The sequence below is a fragment of the Taeniopygia guttata genome, chromosome 2 (assembly GCF_048771995.1).
Source record: "Taeniopygia guttata chromosome 2, bTaeGut7.mat, whole genome shotgun sequence".
NCBI classification, from domain to species: Eukaryota; Metazoa; Chordata; class Aves; order Passeriformes; family Estrildidae; genus Taeniopygia; species Taeniopygia guttata.
The window spans coordinates 16,579,503-16,607,445 of NC_133026.1; the positions used below are offsets into that span (position 1 = coordinate 16,579,503).

At 40.1% G+C, this 27,943-nt stretch overlaps 2 protein-coding genes across 3 annotated transcripts; one reads left to right on the plus strand and one right to left on the minus strand.

Moving 5' to 3' along the window:
• Positions 1-236: 236 nt before the first annotated feature.
• LOC100219425 (patched domain-containing protein 3) lies at positions 237-6,454 on the plus strand. Its single transcript, XM_030264463.4, has 4 exons — positions 237-1,148; positions 1,419-1,540; positions 2,489-2,634; positions 4,606-6,454. The coding sequence occupies exons 1-4, from the start codon at positions 417-419 to the stop codon at positions 6,159-6,161; spliced, it is 2,556 nt and encodes an 851-aa protein (XP_030120323.4). The 5' UTR covers positions 237-416; the 3' UTR covers positions 6,162-6,454.
• Positions 6,455-9,603: 3,149 nt separating this feature from the next.
• YME1L1 (YME1 like 1 ATPase) lies at positions 9,604-27,862 on the minus strand. Of its 2 annotated transcripts, none has more exons than XM_002188180.7 (19): positions 27,651-27,862; positions 26,002-26,133; positions 25,014-25,179; positions 24,013-24,111; positions 22,454-22,563; positions 21,285-21,435; positions 21,086-21,193; positions 20,201-20,283; positions 19,264-19,354; positions 18,329-18,481; positions 16,917-17,049; positions 16,388-16,450; positions 15,806-15,918; positions 15,311-15,466; positions 14,389-14,540; positions 13,385-13,511; positions 13,214-13,287; positions 12,504-12,590; positions 9,604-11,381 (listed from the first exon to the last, which is right to left on the minus strand). In XM_002188180.7, exons 1-19 carry the CDS (start codon positions 27,678-27,680, stop codon positions 11,238-11,240), a joined length of 2,172 nt encoding a protein of 723 aa, XP_002188216.5. In that variant the 5' UTR covers positions 27,681-27,862; the 3' UTR covers positions 9,604-11,237. The 2 variants fall into 2 exon arrangements, with proteins under 2 accessions (XP_002188216.5, XP_072781514.1); XM_072925413.1 differs by lacking the exon at positions 27,651-27,862 and adding an exon at positions 27,126-27,149.
• Between the last annotated feature and the right edge of the window lie 81 nt (positions 27,863-27,943).

Here is a 27,943-nt window from a genome sequence, read left to right on the forward strand (position 1 = left end):
GCGGCAGGGTCATCACGGTGCCAAAGCCGGGCTCCGGGCAGCGGCTCAGCACGGCGGGCGCTGCAAACGGGCCGGACCCCAGGGACCCAGAGCCAAGGGGGAAACAGAGGGCAGGGGGACACGAACCCGAGGCGGGGCGCACTGAGGGGAGCCTGGTCTGCCCGCCCGGCCCTTACTGTCAGCCTCAGGGAGGCGGCGGAAGCCCCGCTGAGTCACGGCGGGGGCGGTTCCGCCCGTTGAAAAATGCGGTCCGAGGTTCCGCCGGGCGCAGGACTGCTCTGAACTCCTCTCCCTCTTTCTCTCCTCTCCTCTCCCTATCCTCTCCTCCGGCGCCGCCACAGACCGCACCGTCGGGCCCCAGCGCGGGACGGGCCCGCGGTGAGGCGCTGCGGCCGCAGCCCGTGCCCGCCTCGCCCATGGCGGGGCCGCGGGACCCCGCGGAGCGCTGCTCCTGCCGCAACACCAACTGCGTGGAGCGGCCGCTGCGCCGGCTCTTCGAAGGGCTGGCGAGCGGCGTGGCCGCCTGCCCCTGGCCCTTCGTGCTGGTGCCGCTGCTGCTGTCCGGCGGGCTGGGCGCCGGCTTTGTCTTCTTACCGCAGCGGCAGGCGAACGACATCGAGGAGCAGTTCACGCCGACGTGGGGGCCCGCCAAGGCCGAGCGCGACTTCGTGCGGCGGCACTTCCCTACCAACGACTCGGAGCGCTTCTCCGCCCCGCGGCTGCCCACCGAGGGCGCCTACGCCGCCCTCATCGCCGTGGCGACGAACGGGACCTCGGTCCTGGAGCCGGCGGCGTGGGCAGACGTGCTGCGGCTGAACGCGGCCGTGCACGACGCCGAGTACGAGCGGCTCTGCGCCCGCACCGCCGGCGGCTGTGCCAGCCCCAACCCGCTGCTGTCGCGGCGGGGCGATGCGGGACCGCCCGCCCCGGGCAGCCTCCGCTTCCCCGTCAACGGCAGCGAGTTCCTGGGGGCCGCGCTGGGCGGCGTGGAGACGGACGGCGGGCGGCTGCTCAGGGCGCGGGCCCTGAAGCTGCTGTACTACCTGCGGGAGGACGGCCCCGAGGCGCAGGACAGCCTGCAGTGGCTGGAGAGCTTCCTGCAGAGCATCTCGTCCAAAGTGGCGGAGTTGCGCCTCGGCTCCATTCAGGTAACGCAGGGGCCGGGTGCGGCCGTGCGGAGCCGCCGAGCCCGAAATGTCCGGGTGGCCCCGTCCCGGAAAGGGAAAGGGAAAGGGAAAGGGAAAGGGAAAGGGAAAGGGAAAGGGAAAGGGAAAGGGAAAGGGAAAGGGAGAAGGCAGGCAGACTGCGAGGGCTAGGCCAATGCTCCTCTGCCAGTTTGGGTGTTGGGCCTTGCTTGTGCTTGTGCAGAAAGGCAAAGAAGAGGGAAAGTGCTTCAACGTTTCTTGTTTTAACGGCAGGTGACTTACTTTACCTCACTGTCCAGACAACAGGAGTTTGAAGGAAATGCCAAGAGTGTGATTCCACTCTTCTCCGTGACATATTTCTTAACAATAAGTTTTGCAGTCATCTCTTGCCTAAGGTAAAATGTCTCTAGGCTATGGCTCAATGAGCAGTGATCTCTGCTGTTCTTTAGCTCCCTCAGTTGATTTCTGCTCTTGTCAAGTGAAGGCATTCTTGAAGCTGCAGAATTTCTATGATATTTTATAGGCAAAATGTTTTTCTTTGCCTTTTATTGTCTACATATGCTTATCTCCCAGCTGCTTAGATGGTAGATGAAAACAAGTGTTCAGGTGGATGAGCAGTAACTCCATAGATTCCTGCAAGTCTGGGTACAGCCTTAGTTGTTTTGCTTGCTCGTAGAGTCAGAGCCTTTACCTGCTGTCCACAGAGAACTTAACCTGCCCTTTCTTTGTGCTGATGGAAGGTGAACCCTTGCACAATCAATAGCTGTACAGCAGTGTCTGTGTCCTGTACTTCCAAAAAAATTGGGCTTGCAGGGTGAGTGGACCAGTTTAGTGCTTTCATCAAGCATCATACCTATTTGAGCATTTATTGTGGAATGCTTAAGCCAGCCATCTGGGGCATCTCGGCAAAAGGCTGGTAGCCAACCTGCCTGCTGAGAAAGTTTCTCTACATGGCACATACTGCCTGAAAAGTGCTTCCATTGATACGCTACAGGAAGAACTCATGTAAAATCAAAGACCTTCTAGAAATTCACAATTCTTTTGGATCACCCAAAGTCTCGCCTCACTAGTAGAGCTTATGTATCCTTATTTAGCCATCTGTTGTTATTGATGCAAAGAGCAGTACACATCCTTATTCTTCTGAATATAGTTGGGCAGTGGTATTAATAACACCTCCTAGAGAAGTTAATTTTGTGTAATGCTGACACCTGGGAACTCTCCTTGCTGCTTTCATCAGGAGTTCTTCTGAGAGAGAGTATCACTGGTATCTGTGTACTTTTCATGCCAAACACCTTGGTGAAATATTTGACACATAACTAAGATATTCCTTGAAATATTTTCAGACTGAGCTGTATAAGAAATAATATCTGGCTTGCAAGCTGTGGAGTGCTTTCTTCTTGCTTAGCAGTATTAAGCAGCTTTGGATTGATGCTCTTCTGTGGAGTGCCGTTTGTGGTCACTGTAGCAAATGCACCATTCCTGATTCTGGGTAAGTAGAAAAAGTGAGTAGTGAAGACCAGAGTGAAGTTAAAACAACCTAATGGTGTCAGTCTTTTATGATGTGAATGTCAGATAATACAACATTTTCTCCTGAAGTGAGTGTAGGAGATACCCAGAGGTGCGGCCCCCTCAGAGCAGCTACAGGTAGGCAAGCCCCTCAGCTCAGCTCAGTGGGACTGGAGATGGGTTCTGGTGCGAGGGCAGCTTTCCCCAGAAGACAAGGCCTCATCTAGATCCACTGCTACAGCAGGAAGATTGTAAATGGGAGAGTGGTAAGGTTAGCACTTCTGGCATTGTTCTAGTGTCCCTGGAAATGTAGCCAGGATGATTAATCCTCTGCAGTATAACATCTGTGTACGAATCAGTCTCAGTCGGCTGCACAACTGAAGTGATGCACCATTTGTGCAAGCAGCTCCCCCCAAAATCCCGAGGAAGTTGGTATTGCATCCTTGCTTCACAGAGTGCTTAACAGCCAGTGCTGAACTTTCCAAATACTGATAGTGTTGCTGCAATTAGATCATGTTTCCAATTACATAATGTTGCTGTAAATGAATTACTGCTTTTAAAATCCTTACTGGTCTCCCATATCATACATTCTTCTGATGTTTTCTTTGGCTTGGTCTCATGCTGAGGAAAACACATGGAGCTCCCAGGTTGACAGAGGCTGTGCATCATCCTAAGATATCCGATGCGAATGCTTCTTTGGGCAGGCATTGCTTCTTTGTTTCCTGCATAATTCTGATGCATTTTTATTTACTTTTGTTTGCTCATCAATTGCAGTGACTCTTACTATCAAAAAGGTCCTTTTGTATACCTGGGAAAGGGCTTAAGCCAGTCTCTTCAGATCTTCAGAAATAACACACAGACTTTTGTCTTCCTTGCGTTAAAGCAAACTAATTCTCAGTACATCAGAGGCTTTGATTTGAAGGCTGCTTGCTTTCCAAAGCAGCCTGGCTCGCTGCCATCCAGTAATAACTTTTGATGTGCTGCTTAATGATTCTTTGCATGTTCACTGGCAATTGCCTGTTCAGGTAGCAGGTAATGATTTCATCTCTTCTTCTGTGCTTGGCTAAATCTCACTCTGCTATTGGTGCAACCTTGCTTTCCCTTTTGTGTGATTAATTTTAAGTGAATAGAAGAGCCCTTGACGGCATGGCAAAATACTGAAAAGTGTGAGATAATAATCTTGAAAGTTAGCAGAGGTGAGAGAAGCCCATTGCTCTTCGTTTTTGAACTTCAGCTCACTCACTCTGGCATCTTAGCAAAATCCCAAAGCCAGGATCCAGTCTTCCTGGCAGGCTTTCCCAGGGACCTGTCAGGTAATATTTGTGAGCACATTGGTATAAATGTGAACAAAAATGAATGATAAATCGTGACTAAATGCTGGAAGATAAACTGGAGAGAAGTGGAGGGAAAGAGCACAAAAAAAGCAAGCCACCAGAAAACTGGAATCACTCTTCTCCCATGTGATAGCAACTGCTCTTCCTGACTTCTGAAGGCAGAACAAGAAATTATTGGTCTAAGTTGCTGCAGTGGGGGGGGAAGAGATTCCAGAGATAATGGGGGATTAATGGGGGATGCTTCCAGTAAGAACAGTTGAGCATCAGAATACGTGATGCTTTGAAATCTGTGTCATCTGCATCAGGGGACACGTGGACATCAGCTACAAGACACTTGTCAGAGATGCAGTAGGTGTGCTCAGTCCTTCAGCAGGGTCCCTGAGGGATCAACAGCCCATCAGGTCACCTGGAGATGCTAAAAGGTAATACATTCAGCCACACACAAAGGATCTGTTTTCCAGATCCTCTTGTAACTTGCATCAGCACTGGAGCAGTGTTAGTAGCCCAACCTTTTTTTTCAGATTTTAGGCAGAACGAAATGTGACTAATGTTGTAGTTTTGTTGGGTGTTGGTGGAAGCTGCCATTGGCAGTGCAGCATTAACAGTCTCTCCTCTTGCAGGGGTTGGCGTTGATGACATGTTCATCATGATTGCTTCCTGGGAACAAAGTTTAAGGAAAAAAGAGAAGTCCAACGTTAAATCTCTTCTGGCTGAGACTTACGCAGAGGCAGCGCTTTCCGTGACCATCACCACTCTGACGGATGTTTTGGCCTTCTTCATTGGCACCTGGACTGCTTTTCCATCCGTGAGGTCTTTTTGCCTCTATACGGGCACAGCTTTTGTCTTCTGCTATGTATATACCCTGACCTTCTTTGGGGCAGTTCTGGTATTAAATTACAAAAGGGAGCAAGGGAACCGGCACTGGCTGACTTGTATGCGTGTGGATGTAGGTAAAGATCAGGCTGAGAACTCCTGCTTGTACAATGCTTGCTGTATTGGCAGCTGTTCTGGGCAGCCATCTCAGCCAGAAGGTGAGCATCCCATGAGCACATTCCTTAAAAAGTATTACGGCCCTTTTATTACAAATAAATGGATCAAGGTGCTCATGGTGTTGCTGTATGGAGCATATTTGGGTGGCAGCATTTATGGGTGTACTCAGATCAGGGAAGGCATCGATCTCCGAAATCTGGCAAATGATGCCTCCTACATTATTCCATACTATGATGATGAAGACAAATACTTCTCCACATATGGACCCAGGGTGATGGTTGTCATTGCTGAGAGTGTAGATTACTGGAATGAGTCGGTGCGTCTTGCCATTGAGAGCTGCACACAGAATTTAGAGAACATTTCCTATGTAGATAAGAACTACTCGGAGTCATGGCTGAGAGTATACACAGGACTTGCCAAAAGGGGTTTGGTAAATATAGACAGTAAGACTGACTTCTTAAATAACTTAAATGTACTGTTCAGAATTATTCCCAGTTTTGAGTGGGACATAAACAAGACTCAGGATGAAATAGAGGCTTCACGTTTCTTCATCCAGACAGTGAATGTGACATCAGCCGTGGACGAGAAGAATCTCCTCAGTCAGTTAAGGGAGGCAGCCAAGCAGTGCAGCATTCCACTGAAGGTGTATCACCCAGCCTTCATCTACTATGACCAGTACCTGGTGATAGTGCAGAACACTGTTCAGAACGTTGTCATTGCTGCCGGGGCCATGCTCATTGTCTCCCTTTTGCTCATTCCCAACCCGTTGTGCTGCTTGTGGGTGACTTTTGCTATAGCCTCTGTTATAGTTGGCGTTGCTGGTTTCATGACATTCTGGAAGGTCAACCTCGATTCCATATCCATGATCAACCTGGTCATTTGCATTGGGTTTTCAGTAGATTTTTCTGCTCATATTTCCTATGCCTTTGTTACGAGTGGAGAGTCATCAGCCAATAAAAGGTCAATTGAAGCTCTGTCCCTGCTAGGTTACCCAGTTCTACAGGGTGCAGTTTCTACAATATTAGGCGTAGTTGTCCTGGCTGCATCAAACACCTACATCTTTAGGACATTCTTCAAGATCATGTTCCTTGTTATTTTGTTTGGGGCTCTTCACGGTCTTGTTTTTATTCCAGTGTTTTTAACAGTTTTTGGAAACTTTGGCCGATCATCCAATACCAAATCTTAAAAACTTGAGCTTGAGAAATTTTAAAGGTTGTGACTAAGTTTAATGTGTTATAATTTATATTTATTATATGTAGATTCAGTTGTAATGACTGTTAGGGAATATAAGACATGAAGAAAATGAAAGATAAAAGAAATAAATACAACAGGGAAGCAAAGGCTTCAGAAAAGCCAGGCAAGAAAAATAATTAAAACTTAGAGATTGCATTTGCATTTGTCGTTTTTATGTCAACATGTTAACATTGTTAAGTGTTTGTTTGTGTTTACTGAATGTATTAAAGATATTATTAACACTGACCACTGCGTCAGCTTAATGGACTACATTAAATGTTTTCCAAGACATCTTCACAATGGGAAACTGTATTTCCACTGGACTGCATTTTCCACCTTGTTTGCCTTGATGCTGTAACTCACTCCAACACTGAGCTGGAAGACAGTTTTTTGCCTAAGAGGCTCAAATCTGGATGTTTCACAGAAAAATTACAAAACTGTCTCAGACTGCAATACCTCATAAGCCTTCAGGAGACAAAATGTGCTTAGGTTTCTAATTCTAACACAGCACAAGAAAACCTTGGGGAAGACTCACCCCAAGGTGACTCCCATTTTCTGTTCAAAGCCTTTTCTTGGTGTCCTGTTTTCTAGCTAAGGTTGAACATCTGGTACCCTTAAGAAGTTTGTGTGTAGCTTCTGTTTGCTGCAGTTTGCAAAGGGATGTGCTGTAGGTTATTGAACTTGCATGGCCCTCCTGAGTAACCACCCTGAGAGACGCTGTGCTATGGTATGACAGGGCAAGGATTCTCTAGAGAATCACAGCCTGATACAAGATAAAGTGAAAAGGCAACTCAGGTTTAAACAGATCAGTCCTAAAACTGTAAATCCATAAATTCCATTCTGTTCATCCTGTGATCTGTTGATAGAACTTTCACTGAGTAAGAGCTAAGAATATACGAGAAGTGGCCTTCTAAATTGTAGGGCTAAGACAGTAGGTAAAAGTCAATTCATAATTTGTTGCCAATATCATGAACGACCCATTGGAAATAAAGTGAATGATGGTAACTGATGTAATTCTGGAAAAATTGGTGTAGAACTTATTACCATTCAGTCCAAATCTGCTGCTGTGGAGGGCTTCTTCTGACTGAGCAAGTGGGACAGGATCTGCCTCTGTTTCCTGTGACTTCTGGCCCATTTCATGAGATTCAGTAGACAGGATCCTTCTGTTTCCTCCAGAACAGTTTTTGAAAGAGTAGTGAAAGACTGAAAACTCATATTAATCTTAGAAGAAATCTGCTCCTGAACTCAGAGTCAAAACCCCATGCTGAATCTCAGAATTATAGACAGCAGCATTAAGCTTCCAGGACAGGGCACTAAACACAAACCTAGATTTGGGAAAAAACAAAAATTGCGCTAGAGTGCACAACCCCATGCACTGGAGTCCTCACTTCTCCCTTTAAATGTTTCGTGGTCCATACTAGTGCTCTAACGGCAAATGTTGCAGCCATTTATGCACAGATGATGTGGAAGGAGCAGATGATGCTCTCACGTTGACCAGCGCCAAAAGAAGGGCTCTTAATAAACACCTGTGAGTCGTGAGTTTGGAAAAAGGGAAATCTACTTCTGAGTGAAGTAGAGAGAGCAGCCCATTTAAAGCATGTACTCTCATCTCTCATCATGTTGTTTGGCCATACTTTAGAAGCAAAAATAGTTCTCCTTACTTCTAGCTAAAGTTTCCAAGCAGATCAATAGAGCAGAAAGTTAAGAATGGCTTGATTGCTCTATCTTCACAGCCAGTTTAAAGGATTGAGATTTAGAAAACCCTTCTGACACTTCAGCAGACAGTTCATCACAGAGTAAGAAGCAGCCAGAAGGAGCAGGCCACAACTTTGTGTTAAGCTTGCTGGTAGAATTCTGGCACGCCAGCCTCAGGAATATGGAAAATTCAGAATTATGTCCAAGTTTGAATTTCTTATTTTTATGTGCCACCCTGCTAGTGACCACTTTAGAGATATTTAAAAAGCAAACAGGGTATCTAAGCACTTAGCTCTGCCCTGTTTTCAACAGCAGGAAGCTGTTCCTACTTAAAGGAACACCTCTCTGATTTCTGGAAGCTTCTTTTGTAGTTGTGATGTGTTGACCCTGGCTGGACAGTGAGCCCACCAAAGCCACTCTATCACTCCACTCCTTAGCTGGACAGCGAAGAGAAAACACAGCAAAAGGCCTGTGGGTTTGAAATGAAGGCAGGGAGAGATCACTCACCACTTACCATCATGGGCAAAACAGTTTTGAGTTGGTAAAATGAGTTTAGTTGACAATCAAATCAGAAAACAAGCCAAAAATTTAATGCCACATCTTCCCCTACCCCTCACCTTTCCAGTTTTCATCTTCACTTCCACTTTACCTCCACCCCCTCAAGCAGTAAAAGCAGGGTGGGGGTGGGACAGGAAATGGGCTTGCGGTCAGCCCATCACAGGCTGCATCTGCTGCTCCTCCCTCCTCAGGGTGAGGAGGACTCTAACCCTCTGCCTCTCCTTCACTGACTTTGCTATGCAGAGCTGTTTCTCTCACATACTCCTCTCTCTTTGGCTGCAATTGCTCTCAGGCAGAGCTTCTTCCCCTTCTTTAAGAGTGTTGTCCCAGAGGCTTTACCACTGCAGCTGATGGGCTCAGCCTTGGACAGGAGCAGGTCCTCCTAGAGCTGTCTGGCAGTGCTCTGCTGGACACAGGGAAGCTTCTGGCATCTTCTCCCAGATGCCACCCATGTAGCCTCCTCACTACAAAAAACCTGCCACACAAACCCAATCCAGTGCTCTCCTATCTCTGCCCAATATGAAAGGAGAAATTCCAGATCCCAGGTGTTCCCAAGAGCACCAGCCATCAAATCCAATGCCTCAACAGACAAGTTTCTTGGAATACGTTACACACACAAAACCAACTAGGAATGACAGTCAACTCTTCAGTAATACTTGTGCTGTTAAATTGGCCAGAAAGCAAAACTACCCTTTACACTTTATGGCTGATCTTGTAATAATCTTTCATGACCCAATGATACATCACTATTTTTTTTCCTTTTTGATGCTATCCTATGCATACAGCAAGAAGTTTTTGAGTAAGAAAAGTTGGACTTCAAGAACTTACCCCCTAAACAAGATCATTCAATACAGGTTTTAGTAACTTCAAACAAGAAAAAGTTTTTTTGCTTCTCTTAAATGTAAATTCACATTACTTAGCTGGAAAAAATCCCTTCCAAGTCCCACAACTGAAGCAGCAATTGAAAAAATGTGTGAATTTCTAGGGAGAACATTCCCTAGAAATCTCACTTAGAGTGCAATTTTGCCATAATTCTTAAATTTATTTACAATTTCAAATGTTTTATACACCTCAATTTACATACTAGGGAACTTGGTATTACATTTTATAGCAATTTATAGTGAATAATAAGAAAACCAATGTGCATAATTAAAATTAACCTTTATTACTCCAAAAACAGATGTCAAATATGCAGTATATTTGTTTCTGTTGGCATATTTCCAAAATACATGTACAACTGTAACTAGTCAGCCTAGACATTTCCTATACCATTTTATAATATTTGGAAGTTCTCCCACGCTGAGCAGGATACCACTATAAGAAGCTGACAAAACAGGCAAAAAGAAAGTTGATCTTGTCTTAAAAGGGGAAAAAAAAAAAAAAAGCATGTGCTCTTACTAAAAAACTAGGTTATAATCAAGCATTACACTCAGAAAATTCTAATACTATGTTACTTCTAGTTTTAGGTGTAGCTACCAGTCTCCATTCACATTTCTTGGCACCAACCCGACTATTTTAATGTCCAAGTATGGTAACCCTCAACATTAATATGCCCTCATTGCAACAGAAGCTTGTAATCCCACAACACTACAACTGATGGTACAGGATTATGATCAAGATGTGTTATTCCTAAAATCCAGTTCCATGAGATCAGAGGAATACTGGCATATAATTGCTAGTCATCACTTCCACTTGACTGGAAACTAGTCTTGTTTTCAAAACCTTTTTTGTATTTTCTTAGAATTTCCCAAGGTTTCTGTAAGGGTTGAAAAAAATGGTTTTATTTCCCTACTTCTACCACAGAGTAGAACTGGGAATGTTATTTGAAACAACACATGCTTCAAAAATTTTCTGAATTACTATTCAGTGAGCAATGCTGTCCTCTTCGAAGACATTATCTGTTGGATTATCAAACACCGTACATAGTATTAACAGAAACTAGTTCTGTAGAATCTCCAGCAGTGTAAAAGCACTGTCATCAAAGCACTGTCATCTGTCTACTGCAGTAATAAAAATTTTAAGAAACTTGTCAGCAGCACATCAGAGGTCACGGGTATTTCTCTTATCCCTGCTATGGTTCTACCCAAAACATGGTCCAAAGAGGCTTAGACATATTTAGCCTCTTGTTTTCGCAATTTCTCTCCCAGCCATACGTGTGTGTATTTTAACCCCAAGACTACTGGACACATGACCACTAACATTTTTGTGTAGCATGGTGCTCCCACAATGTAGCTTGTTCATTCTTTGAAATGTTTTCTTACATTTCTAAATAAGAAGTCTTTAATAGTGGTCTCTAACCTCAAGCAGAGTATGAGCAATAGCTATATGACATACTATTGCTTTACATCTCAATCTGTCACTCTCCATAACATCCCAGAGCACATACTGTGAGGTATCACTTCAAATACACATGTAGCAGCATGGCCCAGGAAGCTGTGCCAACACACACCAGTGGATCTGCATGTTTTTCTGCTCAGCTTCAACACATTTGATTGAATCAAAATGCTGAATTCAACCCTGAGATTTATCTTTCTGAATAACTTCTTGTGCGAAGAGTATAAGGAGCAGAGAATGAGGAACTTGCTTTATTTTGTGTCTTATTCTGATGAGACACAACAAATAGATGAGTAACAGAAGCTCACAAGAGACAGACTAATATTAAAGTGACACTAATGCCATACACACATCAGGAAGAGAAAAAAAGGCTATGCTGCGTAAGACTACTGCATTGCTAGATGTACATTCTTCAAATATCAGTTACATATCCCAGAAGTTATCATCTTACTTCTAGTTTTTTCCCCTCTAAAACAATTTGGATTTCTTTGGCATCCAAAGTCTCATATTTCAATAGAGCTTCTGCTAAATTCTTGTGTTCTTTTGCATGAGTCTTCAGGATGTTCTTCGCTCGCTCATAGGAGTCCTAATTTGGAACATGTAGAAGGAGATTTTAAGACTTTACAACAAAAACAACAGCAAGATTCCACTTTAAAAATTGTTTCCAGGTAAATACAACATGAGACAAACATTTAAAATTGTGCCCTACATTTCAAAGCTAGCACAGCTCCTGATTCACAAAGCTTTAAAATACAGCTGGCATCATTAATGAAAAGCACCAAATACTTTATGCCATCTGTGCATTTTGCACAAGTAGGGCTAAAAGCAAAGTCCTGAGACAAACCTTAGTATTGTTACGCATGACTTAGAAAAGACTTACTAGATTTGAAAATTTCCTGATTGTTATAACAATTTTTTTTGAACTATGAGCAAAGCTACAGCATTCACAGATTTTTCCTCATTTTAAAGTATTTATAAAACCCAAAACACTATGTAGTTTTAGAAAGCTGAAAGCTACCAGGTACTGAAAGTCATCAGTAGATGTGCACTGCCAGCATTACCAGCTTCAACTTTTAGTTCTACCCTGGTAGTTCTCACAAGGCCAAGTCAGTTCAAAAACAACTACAGCAGAAGTGTAACTCATTGAAATGTTATGATACAATTAATTCTCCTGCCTGTACCAAACTAAATCAGATTACCAGAAGAGTGATCAGGAAGTTCAGTGATTAGCAAATGTTAGAAATTTCCCTAAGCACCTGACACTGCTCACTGTGAGGAAGAGGATAGTGGAGGCAACACTCTGTTCTGATACGGCCATTCCTGTGATTTTATACAAAATTACCTATCTTGGGAGTTATGAAATGTGAAAGTAACATAAAACATCCACATCTGTTCTAAACCAATCTGTAGCCATACTTTTCCTGTGAATTGAATAGGAAAATCACAAATCCTGACCAAATATAAGAAAAGTGTTAAAGAGTATATTAAAGAGCCCCACACCACCAACTTGATTTACACTACTTGTGCATGACAATCACCAACAAGTTTTGACATGCAGAGATTCAAAGTTGCAGCTACATTAAATGCTTGGGAATACTTCCGTCCACCTGTCTATTTTCAACTGGTATACATTACTTAAATTAATTAATCAATCAAGCAGGTGTTCAATTCATCTCAGAAGTATGAGTGGAGGGGGAGAGGCTCTTACCCGTAGAAGCGTCCTCACTTCCTGTTCAATTGCAGACTGGGTTTCAGGGCTGACTTTCCCCGTATCAGTGTAGGTCATAACACCAAGCTAAACAACAACAAAAATATCTTGCTACTGTTGCAGTCATACACATAAAACTCTCTATCCGATTCAGCACCCACTGCTTCTGCATGCAAACAAAATCATGAGTCAAATGCCTGCTGAAGAGCTCTAAGTAGAGGCAAAACAAGAAGCCTATTCATCAACTATGTAGTTACTGCAGAATTTTGTTTCAATAGGTCACAGTACAGATCCTAATTAGCTGCTTTCTTAACTTAAAAACCAGAACAAAATGCCTAGACTACTAATACTTGATGGACAATCAACATTATTAAAGAAGCTTCTAAAGAAAGTCTAGAAAACTCACTCTTGTTACCCTCCTTGTCCTCCCAGACTCAGAATTATCCTCAATCCCAAAATGTCTGGCTTAATTATAACTATTTCCTGAAGATATTAGTAACTTTCAAGGCAATTTTGAAGTGAAAATCCTGCAAGGTAGATTTTTAAACTGTCGAATACACAGGTTTTCTAGTTGAGCTCTCTATAGCAGACCAGGTCATAAGGCTTACTCTTTTTGTGATCTCAGAGATCACTGACAGACAAATAGGCCTTAGCTAGAGAACAGAACTTGGTTTTGCTCCATATAAATACTAAAGGATTGATAATACTACCTTCTCACTCATTCCAAATCGAGTCACCATCAGTTTTGCAATTTTAGTAGCATTGTCAAAATCACTGGAAGCACCTAAAGAGCAAACAGATCTAAGTTACGTTACTGAAACCACACTAAACACGCCAGTCCACACCCTTCATCAAAAACTCTTAACTACCAATTAGCTGACCTGTTGTGATGTGATCACTTCCAAATATGAGCTCTTCTGCTACTCTTCCTCCCATACAGACATCCATCTGTGCGAGCAATTGGGATCTAGTTTCACTCCATCTGTCATTTTCTGGGAGTAAAGATACCTGTAAGATACAGATCTGTGGTCAGGTAACAAAAACAAGTACTGAAGTAATCTCAAAAATATTTTTGTTTGTATCTGAAGCAGATAAGGATTTTGTAACACTTTGCATGCTCTGGCCTGCCTCTAGGATATGCATTCATCAGGATTGCTTGGAGGTGCTCAGTGGAACCACTGAAACAGCCTCAGCAGACCCTGAGCACCCCATCAATGTCAGCAGACCTAACTTACACCTACTGCCAGAAAAAACAGAACAAATCAACTTGCCCATAAGACTCAGACCGATGGTTTTCATTAACTGAACACATTTAACTTGAAAAAGTTCAACTGGAAGAGACATAATTAAAATATTTTTCTGTTCAAATGCTTTTTAGATAAAGGCAAAATAGAAAAACGTATGGATATCTATGCAAAAAACAAGATGGGCAACCAATGAAACTTAAAAATGGCAAACTGGACAAAGAACAAGCTGATAAAGGATGTCTGTGTTAAAAGTACAGCTGAGTTTCTATCTACAAGTCCTTTAGACGTTCTTCAAAATTTTGCTGTTGGGTGCTATTTCAACTGCAGCAGAATCAAGCTTACTTATATTTCTCTTTCCTTGTACATGGGAACTGTTATACCAGTGCACAGTAATTTATTAAAAAATGAAGAAATAAAGCTTTTTATCACATAGAAAAGATGACCTTGGGTTTTCCAAGAGATTGCTCACAACTATTTCAACAGACTACAATATTTATTAACATAATCAAAGCAAATAGCATAATTACAAATTCCTCTACACCACCAAAACAACAACAAAAAAATAACACTAAATAAAGAAGTATTAAAAAACTGAACAGTATTTTTAAATACTAAAAAATGGATGAAGAAACACTCACGTGTCCCAGTGTTGTTCCTCGTGTCATGATTGTGGCCTTGTTGATTGGCATCGCATCCTTGGTGTAATAGGCAATGATAGCATGTCCAGACTCGTGGTAAGCTGTGATGGTTTTGTTCTTCTCATCAATTTCTACACTTCTACGCTCAGGTCCTTAAACAGAGGAACATTAAATTAACCTTTTTGTACAGCTGGCCACCACAAGCCACACATTACATAAACACAAACAGAGCACAAAGCAGCCAAGGAACAGCATGTGACCAAAGGGAACTAACACTTAAGTGCAAAATGTTTATTGGTCAGATTTTAATGTCTAAAAAATGGACCCAAACATATTCAACAGACAAGCTGCTTTTAAAGTAGTAGATTTAAAATGCAGTCTAAGTATCTGAGAAAACTCCATTTCTTCTCTCGAGCATGAACAGACCATATTTATAGTGATTATGTCTAAAAGGTTTAAGATTTGTGCTACCACATGAGAAGTTAAACAGAAGCTTCAGGTTTCTGGTCATAGGTAGGGGAAGGATAAGATCAAGCCTGTGTCTCCCTCCAGGCTGAAGTATGACATGCAGCATTTTTAACTTTAAAAATGGCAAGAAATTTTAAAGAATGTATTCCACACTAGATTTTGCATACTACTGTCTAGTCTCAAAAGGTTCTATTCAAAAATAAATAATAGGAAACCTTATTTGTTAAAAAAATCCAAACAAACAAAGAAATCCCTCCCCCAACCCCACTATAAAAAAACCAAACCAAACAAAAACAAGAAAAAGAAACCAACCAAAAAAAGCCACAGTGCAACAATCCAAAAAACACCACCATAAAAACTTCTCTACTCCCCTGTTAAAGTCCATATCACACAAGAAAAGGTATTATATCTGTGTATTGTAATATACAAGAATGTCTTTTGTATAAAATCCTACCCATTAGAATTTTGTCCTTGGAGAATTCTAGTTCTTTCATGGTTACCATATCTTTTCCATCAACAGCTGCCTTTAAGGCAGCTTGATTTACCAGATTTTCAAGCTCTGCTCCAGAAAATCCTACTGTGCCTCGTGCAATTATTTCTGGATCAACAGCTGTAGAGAAAGAAAAAAAAACAAACCAAAACAAAATCCTTTTGTTTATTAGAGTCCATATTGCTCCTGAAATTTTAAGCAAGAATCATGCTATTAAAAATTATGTACTAAACAAAACAAAAAAAAACCAAACCAGTTTTAAAAGAAATTAAGCCTAATTCTCAAGACACTATGAACTCTTAGGGACTAGAGAGAATCATGACATATGAGACAATTTTTGTGTTCTTTATTGATGCAGTAAAGCCACAATTGCTGATAGAACAAAGGACTAACATGAGGGGGTTGATCCAGCGTAAAAACTTTTACATAAAAAGATACTACAGTAAAATATTTACTTACATGGGTCATACTTGATTTTATTAAGGTACCACTTCAGAATTTCTGTGCGACCTCTTACATCAGGCTTGGGAACAGTAACTTGCATATCAAAGCGACCAGGACGTATTAGGGCACTAAGGGAAATGACAATTTGGTACACTGACTCAAAAATGCTCCAGTAAACTTACTAATGTATATCAAGGAACAAAAATCCATTGCTGTTTCTAAAGATATCTACACATATGCAAAGAATATGTTTTTCTTATCTGCTTGTAAAAAGACAGATGAAAGGTATTTATTGACAACTAATTTCAAAGGGTTTTTTGCATTTGAAAATTTTGCATTGTGAACAAGGAATGCAGCTTATCAGTTTAGCTGAAAAACTTCCAGAAATGTCAAATGTTTAGAAACTTATTAATTATTTCTCCATAATTAACTCTGCAACCTATTAAATGCCAAAAAAACAGTCAATACAATCCTTTTTAAGAGGGAAAACTCCAGCTATGACACTGTAATATTTGAAGATTATCACAAGCAACTTTGGTTTTGTTGCAGGGTTTTTTTACTACATGGTTTATAAAACAAGCAATGCATTATACTCACTTGTCTAGTGCTTCAGGGAAGTTTGTAGCACCGATAATAACCACACCTTCATTTGGTTTAAAGCTGTATGAAAAACAAGGTGTGAATTATTTTTTTATGTACACAGAATTTACTGTTTTGTCAATAACCACCGCTACTGACCTCACTGCCAGTAAAAAACATGCTTTCACACTACAACATGTGATCCAAGAATGAACATGTTTAACCCAGCAACTGGTTAAAAACATGGTCTAATCTCAGTGTTGAGCTTCTCCCTATAGATATATAACCAAGCTAAAAACCTGAGAAATTATTTAAAATAAACAGCAGCTATTGTGAAAAAGTGCCTATATTCTTTACAGTAAGTCCATTAATGCTACTATTTGCAGTATTAGAAAATAGCCATAAAAGCATATTAAATATATATCTTTAAAAGCATTACAAAAAATTACAAAAAACTTCAAAGCCGTCAAGAAGAAAAAGTTCACCCACATATCCAAAATACCAGTCAGTCAAGCACCTTCCGTGCCCTCAGAATTCATATATTTACCCATCCATTTCAGCAAGGAGTTGGTTAATGGTCTGTCTTGAATAGGGGTGCATTGGAGATTCAATTCTCTTCCCACCAACAGAGTCCAATTCATCAATGAAAATAACACAAGGTGCATTTGCTTTTGCTTCCCCTGACAAAAGGAAAATAGCAGAAGGAACCTTGAACCACACAAAGGAACAGAGTCTATCAGGTAGCTCAGGATGCTACTGTCTGTTATTCTTGGATTATAAAGTGTTCTATTAGACATCACAAAAACTGTCTTGCTTTTAGCCTAAAAAAAAGGAAATAGTGCCTTGGTTCTCTTTATCTTGCCATTTCAAATATATATTTCCTCACCAGCTTATACTTATCATGCTACAAGAAATCACTGGTAAAATAAACTATTAAATTGTCATATTTTATATGAACTTCTTACAAGAATTTATTTTATAGGCTTGGGTAGAGAGTATTTCCCTATTAAATAAAAACAATATGAAATGTGATGGGTCTCAACACTAACTTGCTTTAATAGAACTTGCTTGTTATTTTACAGTGAAGGTTTCACACTCAAGTTTACAGGTATTAAAACATGAAATAAAAATGCCGTAATAAACATGAAGACCATCAATTGGTACATGCATACCAGGATGCAATCATCTCAACCCCCCAGCCATACCTGTAACATTAATATTAACATACCCGTCAGGCATCTACACTTCTGTGGTCAACAGAAGGAAATGCATTTTTAAGGTACTACGTGTATTATATTTGCACCCCATCCACATTTTTCTACAAATGCAAACTAATTTGTACATTGTATATATTTGACCCTATCAATCTTCCATTTAAGAGGGAAACTGGATTTTCTCCTCCCCAATATTTTCACTTAAAATAGGAAGTCTCTTCTGTGAAAGTTATAAATCTAAACATTAGTTTTGCAAGTTTTGTTATCATGCCCTTTATTCTGAGAAAGGAAAACTCAGCTTATTGCCATACCATGATGTCATAAAGCTTTAATTCAGAGTAAAAAAAAAATCTAAATATGATGGCAGTAACTGAGGTTAACAAAATTTTTTTATCTTAACTTTGCAGTTAAAATTTACTACAATTTATGTATGAATAAGTAAGTTACAATTTCAAATATTCAATTTAGTTTATAGAACATGACCTTTCTAATTAAGTTACTACTTCTCTCTGGGACCATTGTAAAATCATTTATAAGTTTAGCTATAATTTCATGGGATGGTTAGGAAGATTATACAGTTAACTGATGCTCACAGAATTGTGACATTTACCTACACAATTAAAGCTTTATTTATTATTTACTACTTTTCAGTAACCAGAACTGTACGTAATCATGCCACGTAAACAACACCGAATACTTAATCTTACATGTGAAATGATTTCAAACCCAGGAATACTGAACTTACTGAACAGGCTTCGGATGCGACTGGCTCCCACACCAACAAACATCTCGTCGAACTCTGACCCGGACGCGTAATAAAACGGAACGTCAGCTTCACCAGCCACAGCCCGTGCAAGAAGCGTCTTGCCAGTACCAGGGGGTCCGACTAACAAAATGCCTAGAAGATAAACAAAAAACCCCAACAAAACTACCACATCCACACAGTCTTCCTAAATGAGTAGTTTCTTCCATGCATTAGAAGAAATAATGTACACTTGGCTCCCAAAAGCTGTTAAGATCCCATTTCAGGTACTGCTCATTACTGCCAGTCTGAAGGAGCTTCCTGGAACAAATCTAAATACAATTTGATCCATATTTAAACAACAACAAAGACTTGTAAGACCATCAAAACAGAAGCCTGAAGTATTCTGTTGATTTACTGTTGAGTTTAGCAGCTGAATCCCTAACAGTGTTTGCTTTAAACTGACATTTTCCTGGCTGTTTCTGTGGAATCTTTTTTTTTAAATTTAATCCTTCCAAGTAACTGTCTTTAAACACTGTAGAGCACTAACAGGAAACAGATTTCTCAGGTCTACACATTTCAGATTTATGTGGATTTCCACTATGATCCTTATCATCCTTTTACATGAAAACATTTGTTTCTGAATTATCTAAAGCAGTTAGCAAGCACTAAAGCTACTAAAAGCCATAAGGAAGAAATAAAGGCCTTTTAAGAGTTCAGTTAATAAACTCCCCTGCTTTACAGGACAAAAGACTACTGCTTATTAGTTCAACAACTGAAGAAGGCACAGTAAATTTTGTCTAAACCCAAAAATTTTAATTTGCTTAATACATGAAGAAATAGTAAAAAACTAGGGTGTAAAGCAGTCACTCAGTACAGAACATGCTCACAGCTATGGCTACCTAGGTTTTCCACTTCTGCTGAGCAATTATTCTTACCTTTTGGAAGTTTACCTCCTAATACAGTAAATTTGTGTGGGTTTTTCAGAAATTCCACAACTTCTTGCAATTCCTGCTTAGCTTCTTCAACCTATACATGAAAAATATGCCACGAATATTACTAAGTATTTCTAAAATCCTGCATGTTTTTGCAGGTAAGTTTTGTATTAGAGATTAAGTCCCTAATTGTGTATTGATCAAAAATACAAACAGAAAATGATAAAGTGTAGCACAGAATTTGTGTGGATACCAATATTTAATTCTACGTATCCTAAAACTGTTTGCAGGACTAAGCAAACATTAAACTTAGTAACACTGAAGGAACAACCAAACAGTTCAAGACCAGGTGTGACCAAAGAAATAAACGCAAAATCAAAAATTCTACATCAAGATATTAGTCTTAGTAATTAAAAAGAGATTAATTCTATCTATTTGTCCAAGGGGAAGGAAAGATGGGGGTCTTCATTTTGCCATTAATAGTCAAAGAACAATTGAACAGAAAAAACAGAGGTATCCCATCAGCAGTGACATGCCCACTTCTTTCTGGGAATCTCCATGTCTCCTGTCCCAATAACACTGCCTGAACGAGATGGCACTCAGAAACAATCAAATGGCATCATTATCTTCATATGTCAATTAACTTCTGCAAAAGGTAGATTAATATTGATATTTATGGCCTGCCATTTGCTATTATAGTCTTTAAAAATGTTACTCAACAAGTATAGTGCACCTTTTATAAGGTATTAAATGCCACAAAAACAAAGTAGAAAAAGAGTGGTTAAAACCTTCCTTCACCTTGGAGTGGTCAATGCATATACAGCTTCACCTCATACAAAGAAATTTCTTGAATACACTAAGACATTCACAATGATTAGTTAAGCAGACTCAATGATTACTTAATACAAGAAACTTACACACATTTTACTTTTGATCTTACCCCTTTAACATGTTCGAAGGTGACATTTTTCAACTGGATTGGATCAACTGCTGCATCAAAGATACTTGATGTTCGAAAGCGTACTAAGAGCAAACAGCAGATGACGAACAACAGATTTACACACAAAGTCATTTCACTGCAAGACTGGGTGCTGCACCTGAACACATGCCAGTAAGACACTGACTTTACACCTGCCCTTTTGACAGGGCATGTGTTTATTTACAACTGTCCAGCAGGAATAAGATTTACGTTTCAAAAAAAAATCTTTATCTGCAATTAATTCAGTGATACGCTTTTTAGTCACATATAGTACAGAAAACTCTTCATCCAGAAACATGTACACAAAGCCAGAACTTATCCCTCAATGTTTCTATACATATCCTAAATTTCTTAAGACTCAGGTGGTAACTTAACATCAAGTTGAATGTCTCTAGTTATGTTAGCTCAGCCTTTTGATTGTTCCACTGTTCACAGTAGGTTTCTCAAGATGGCAATTCAGCAACGCAAGATCCTAGTTGCTATGAACTAGGCTGTGATTACAGATTGAAAATTCAAACCATCTTGCCTACAACTGGTTTAGATAACACATATCTAAATTGAAAATCAAATACATAACTGGTTACCAGTCTGACTTCTCTTGTTCCAAGTAACTGCTTCACCAAAAGAAATAAAGTAATTATACTGACACAGAACATTTTTGTCTTCATAAATGCTTTGCCATACTGTCATCTGCAAGGCTGTAGCCAGAAGCAGTAAATAACTCTTAGGATAACTTTTCAGTGTACTAATAAAAACCAACCATAATGTCAAAACATATTTCATTTATGCTAAACCTGCTGGAAGAAACAATGCAAGTGAAACAGTGTAGGAAAAAAGTTAACTAACCAGCATCAGAAAAGGAACCTTTCCCAGGTAAAAATGATGAATATATAGCAAGATAAAAACAAAGAACGAAGAGAAAGAAAGAAAGCAAACGTGATCTTCTTAAGGAATCTGTAAAAGAAAATAAAAACATATTTAACATGGGCTAAAATAAACTACTTTCTTATTGCAAAGACAAGATATGTAACTTAAAACAACTTACCAAGTGTTTTTTGCAGGAATACCTGTGCTTTCAAAAAGCCTTCTGCAAAACCAGTTTTAAAAGCATCCTGGTGTGCCTCCGGGATGTTTTTTGTTTTCATTAGTGTGTCTAAGTTTTCAACATCAATTCGTCGCTTTCTAAGGATAAAACCCTGCAATGTTTTCCAAAGCAGTGTTAGCATACACCAAGTTTTCATAAACAGTTAACTTACCACCTGGCTAACATGGGTGATAGGAAAAGAAAAATTACAACAGCATATAATTCATGTGCTGCTGGATTAGTGAGAGGGTACAGGCCAGTAGCTCAAGTGTGGAATCCCCATGGTTTGAGCACAGGCACTCCCATTTTTGCTGAGCAAATCAGTTTTGGAGCCCTCCTGGATCCAGTTCCAAATTGAAAACACAGCGTATGACAGATGTGTACAAAGCCAGCTTTGTGCACTGCATTCAGTGGGACTTACTAGCTTAAGCTTCTTACTTTATTTCCAATTGCAAAATATCTTTGCAAGTATTGTTTTGATGGGGCTTAAGCAAATGCACCTCATAAGCCCTGTCAAATTTCAGAGCAGCACTGCATGGGGCTAGCTCTGGTTTTATCTTCATCCACAGTACACCTGGTCCACAGATTAAATAAACCATACATGCCCAGAAGAAGGGAAGAGTTCAAAGATAATTTACACTTATAGTAAAATGAAAAGCCTTAGTTAATTAGCCTGACTTCTGTACAATCAGCAATTAGAAGCAAACAGTACCAAGGTTAACTTGGTTTCGTTACTGCTTTGGATAATTATCTGATGACTTGAAAACACATTCTCGTATGTTAAATTAGCTGTATTTCTGCTTAAAGAAATCAATCCTTTGACTTGAAGCTATTGTTAGTTTATAGTCTGTTTTAGAAACAGAAAATAAAGAATTTAATTTCTAGAGTTAAAACCATAGTTATATGCTGAAACTGCTCTCCTAAAAATTCAATAACCTTATTATTGGTGATATATGAAACAACATGCATTAATAAGAAAAAACAATACACTGCCACTAGCTCAAGTTTTAGAATTAAGAAATGTTTTTATGCTAGTGAAAGAAAACACCCTTGGAAAATTTTGAAGGTTTATTCAAGATAAAGAGATGGTTTGAGTAAGCCCAAAATAACTTAATGTTACTTGTATTTACCTTCAAAACTGAAGAAAGTGAACTTTTTGTTTCTGTGAATTGATCAGATGTTGACTGCAGACGTCTTGCTCTTGATCTCAGAGTCTTAAAGTTCCGTGTCTGTACATAAACTTTATGTAGTAAGAATAAATAGAAGTTAAAACCTAATCACTACTACCAACAAACAAACAAAACAAAGTCTTAAGAAATTTCCAAAACTACTATATGAAAGAATATGGAATATAATCTTCCCAACATATCCACTGTATTGTAAATGGATCACGAACTGTGTCATCTGACCTTGCAAGCAAACTTCTGTTTCACATAAATTTTCATGTTAAAATAATCTAGGTTCATTTCATAAATTATAGCTAATTGGTCAACTCAGGGAAGAGGAGATATTCAGACAATTAAATCCAGGCAGGCTGACAAAGATGAAACATTCAGAAGCAAATCCATAAGGATGGGAATAATGCTTTGTGAGTTCTGCTGGTAAGATGCCTGAGAAGATCTGGAATGGCTTCAGTGTACTGTTAACTTTGTAAGTGACAAAAGAAATGAGACCATTTAATCACAGTGACCTTACAGCACTCTTAAGTTCTCTCCCCCCACACCAGAAACCTTGTGATGGACATTTTACCACAAGCAAAAAACATTTTTCTTCTTTTATTAATATACTTTAAAATAAACACCAACACCAGTCAATTAGATTGGTTTCACTGAGCTTTTCCTTATTCTAAAACACCACCAGATAAAAAGAACTTCTGCAGTTGACCCTTGAGCCCTGCTCAACAAAGGTCTAGCATTTGATCTGGTAGCACTGGACTGTGTCCAGCTCAGTTCTGAAAATCTCCAAGGATTAAGATAACCAAACTTCTCCAGACAATCTGTTTCAGAACTTAACCATTCGCATTGTGAAAACTTTCAAACTGGTTTTATTTTATTTCCTTTTACTTGGGATTGTTGTCTCTTCTTTGAGGTGTATGTGAGAAGGGTAACTGATATGGCTCCAATAGCATCCAGTTGGATCATGCTTTGCCTTTTATTCTATTCAATTTAGCTAAAACCTCAGAACCTTCAGCTTCCCCCTATATAAAATCCTTATGACCCATTACTGGGCTATCTTCTTGTTGTCAGCATTTCTCCTTGCCACAGGATACAAACACAGATATACCTAGAGGTAGCATTAGAAGAACTGAATTTATGACAGTACCTGAACTATTCATTATGTTTTCACTAATGCCACCAGTCACCAAACCCTTCAGAAAATTCATCTGGTTGAGTACTGAATTCAACATATTTACTGATTCAAAAATAGTCAGTTCTTCTGTGGTCTTTTGAGATTATGATCCACAAATACTGACATCTTGGAACAACGTGATGATTACTAAATTCTGGAAATACACTACTCAAATGTAAAAAATAACTTTTATTCAAGTGTAAAAAATAACTTCATGATAAACCTAAGTTTCTCCTGGAAGCTTCCTGGTATTTCATGCCTCTATGAAAAATCCAAAAATACTTTTCCAGAATAGACAAATTCTGTAGATATTAAAACCAGGGTAGTTTAATGTTTATACCTGGCCAACACCGAACATCTGAACAGAAATTATGGAGGGGGTTAGGATGTTGTCCGTACAAACAAGATGAGCGTAAAGCACTGAAAACATCCACAAAACCTGCAAAAAAGATACAACAAAGTGTAAATATACCCCACCTTAAATGGCAACTCAACATTACTTCATGCACAGTTTGATTTTTTTTAGTTTAAAAAAAATTAATTCTATTTTACTGTAGTACTCCAGGCACCTATAATTAAACAAATTACCATCTATCAAAGCTTTGAAGCATTTCCAAGTATTTGTTTGCTTTCAGGCAATGTCTCTGAGCTATCTTTTTGTATCTCACAACACAATGCAATTTAATATTTTTTTCTCTAATAGCAGCCCTGCAATATTATTCCTTACACTCCTTCCTTCTAATGCAGTACGATATAGACAGTATCTCAAATGCCAGCTATATACTTCTTTTTCTAATAGATTCTTAGGCAACTGCAATGGTCTTCCTTCATTTCAGACTAATTCCAACAAAACATCTTCACTGCAAGGAACTACTCTTGTTTTATTTCTTGTTTATTTCTACACGGACTGTTAACAGTTTGCTACCTTGAATTCCTTTCTAATTAGTATCTCTGTGTCACATTCCTTCAAGTAAAAAATTGATAAAAATGTAAACTGGAGATGTTTGTGACATAAGTAGATTAGCAAAATCTAACGACTTGATGAAACAAACTGGAGGAAATATTCACAGCTCAGGTTCATCATTAAGAGAAATGCACTTGTATTAGAGCTGAGTTCAGAAAAGTTTAACAGCAACCAACTTGAAATCCAAAGAAATAATTAATTGAATTTTCTAAATTTCTCAAGTTTACAGAGACAAGCTATATACAACAAAAAATACATTAATACTCTTTATTAAATACTCTTAACTAAAAATTATCTACAGCACAAGAGATTAAACTAACGAATAACTGTATTCACCTTTATAATTCAACTCGCACAAATACTTCACTCAAACATACCATGCTTATTTTCAAAGAAGGACTGAGCAGAGACATATGACGTGTGCCACTGCGAGGAGACTTTGCTTTCTGTACAGTAGCCAGGAAGCAGCCTGTTCACCAACTCTCTGAACTGGTTAGCTTTCAAATCAGACAATCCCAGATCTCTTAAATTTTTAAATACAGACTGCAAAACAGAAATTAATGTTAAAAATTTACGTAAGATCACCCTAGGGAAAAAAATTCCCAGTAGCCCAAAAAGCAAATACAGACTGAAAAAACCAAATCAACCAAACCAAAAAACCCAACAAAAACCTAACAATGGAATCACAACATAGTGGTGAGCAGTACAAGCCATGCTGATTTCCACGGTTCTGCAGTTACTGAGCAATTCCATGGTTTTTCTCCCAAAAAAGTGCTTTAGTTACAAAACTTGTAAGAATTTAGTTGAAAGAGAAGTGGCAGTTTCTAATACTACTTGGCACTGTTTTAATTTTCAATGTCAAAAGCAAGAAATACCCAATGATAATGAAAGATATTTTAACAGAAAAATAAAACCAAACATGAAACCATGCCACTTAATCTCTCAAAAACCTTCAACACATCTTAAGTTACAGTCCCCATTTTCTCACAAGCAATAATGACACAAACCTTGCTAGAATTCAAATAAAAAGGTACTATAGGGTTTATTAACAAAAAACTTTTTGTTACTTTAAAGAAGGCACCATTAAACTGGAAATAAAACAAATCAGTTCCTCATTTGCAAAGTACTACCGAGACAAGTACCAACTCATTTTTAAATTAAATGTATTTTTGTAGAATCCTTACTGGCAAAACACTGACTGACCGCAGTTCTGCCAAAAGGATACATTCTACATGTTAACAGCCTGTTTTGTTTAGTCATATTACATTATTTTACAGACTAGTCAAATATTACATTCACTTAAACTGATATTATTCAGATTTTAATATCAGTTAAACCATCACTTTTTCAAAAAGTTTTTTGTACCTCACTCTTCTGAGGATCATGCTCTGGGGAGGTGTCCCTCTGGACAGGCTGTTTGGACGCTTTGCTGGCAGAAGTTGTGGAGTTTTTTGGTGAATGAAAGGCATTGATAAGGTGACTCAGAGGAACAGTAGCCTGGAAAAAAATTAGGTAAGGACTTGAGCTTGTTTAAACTATTTAAATATACTTATGTTCCAAACTCTAACTTATCATAGCATCTCTTGTACACTGCCTTTTAACTGAGGACTTAATTATAAACCACATGATCTTCAACATCACAGTGTTAGCTGATATCTCTTTTTAAAGAGAAAAAAGGAAAGTTTAAGCATAAATGACACATGAGAAACTCTTATTTTCATCTCTAAAGCAATACTTCTATAACTTGAATTATTTGTACTTCTTCTTGCATTATTATAATCCATTTCCAAATGTTGCCTTCACATTTTCCTCCTTGGGATCACACTTTCAGCTTAAGGATCAAAATGAAACTATGTAAAGCACACAGTCAAATGTGCAGATCAGCATTCAGCCAACTCCACCTCATGAATCAGTACAGAAGCCAAGCTGCACCACCTATCAGGGCTCCTCCTCTTGACATCTCTTGTGAACATATGGGACAAACAACCCCAGCAGTTCCAAACCTCCTCAAACTCAGTACAGGTCACTAGGAAGGAGCTGGGACACAACGCTGGCTACTGGAATGATCCCTGATTGCAATTCCTGTTTGAAGTACAATTGGGTATGCCTATGAACGTCCTCCTGTAAGGACTACCATCTTTGTGTTGACTAGACAGAAGATCAAAAGAGACAATGCTATGAGACATGAAAATTGCCTCATAATTAATTGTCCAAAATTGTAATTAGACTCAAGAGTTTGTGGTAAAACCATAAAGCCTCTAGAGGTCAAAGCCAACATCCCAACCACTAACCAAACTCTGGTGAAATGACACCTTCCTACAAACATACAAATCCTTCCATTTCAGTACTCTAACGAAAGCTTTGAACACATTCTCCACGTGTGGAAAGAACAATCAAATACTATCGTGTTAACTGACTATCACATACTAATACAACACTTAAAAATAAAAGCGAAACCACTGGTTAAGATCAAAGTCCATAAAACTCACCAGACCCATCAGACTCACGGCCTAATTAAAGGTGCCTTCCCGATTGCGTTCGGACTGTTCTGTGTTAACAAATTACCGACGGTTTTCCCTCCACTAACTCTTCGGAGTAATTTCCTCCTGGCTTTCACAACAACCCGTTAAAATTAACAGCACAGTTTAGCTGTAGTAACACACGTCACCATCCCTTGCTTCTGCCACAAAAATAGACATTAAAAAGCCCTATTTTGTCGTTTCATGATGCTTTTACTCTTTAGAAGCTTTTACTGTACTTTCCCCGCTCCTCCATTTACGATTCTTTTTCCTTCATGCGGACCCCGCACCGCCGTGGTCCCCGCCCGCTACTCTCCGCGCTGACGCCCAAAGCCCCGGAGCGCGGCCGGCAGGAACTCGGCTCCTCCCGCTGCCACCGCACCCCCCGGGCCTTCCGAGCGCCTCCCCCCGGACACGGAGCGAGCCCACCGGAGAGCGGCCCCGGCGCGCAGAGAACCACGCACGGCACCGGGCCGGAGCGCCGCCAGCCCTCACCTGGGGCTGCACGGTGGAGAAGGAAAACATCCTGCCGGCGGGGCCGGCGGCGGCCGCAGGCGCCTCTTCCGCCTCCCAGCCCAGCCGCAGGAGCCCGCCCGCTGTGGCCGCCGGCGGCTGAGGAGGCGCCGCGGCTCCGCTCCGGGAAATGTCCGCCCCGCGGCCGCGCCGACCGGGCCGAGCCGCCCCGGAAGCGGCGGCAGCACAAAGAGCTTCCGGGCCGCCGCCGCCGCCGCCCCGCGCAGCCGCCGCCTCGGGGCGGAGGCGGAAGAGCGGAGCGGGCGCGGCCGGGC

Coding starts and splice junctions, on each gene's coding strand:
- YME1L1 (XM_002188180.7), bottom strand. CDS start 27,680: ATGTTTTCCTTCTCCACCGTGCAGCCCCAG. Junction 25,180..26,001: donor ATGATCCTCAGAAGAGTGAG/GTACAAAAAACT, acceptor TCTGTTTTGCAG/TCTGTATTTAAAAATTTAAG. Junction 13,288..13,384: donor AAGTGATCACATCACAACAG/GTCAGCTAATTG, acceptor TTTGCTCTTTAG/GTGCTTCCAGTGATTTTGAC.
- LOC100219425 (XM_030264463.4), top strand. CDS start 417: ATGGCGGGGCCGCGGGACCCCGCGGAGCGCTGCTCCTGCCGCAACACC. Junction 1,541..2,488: donor GCAGTCATCTCTTGCCTAAG/GTAAAATGTCTC, acceptor AAATATTTTCAG/ACTGAGCTGTATAAGAAATA. Junction 2,635..4,605: donor TGCACCATTCCTGATTCTGG/GTAAGTAGAAAA, acceptor CTCCTCTTGCAG/GGGTTGGCGTTGATGACATG.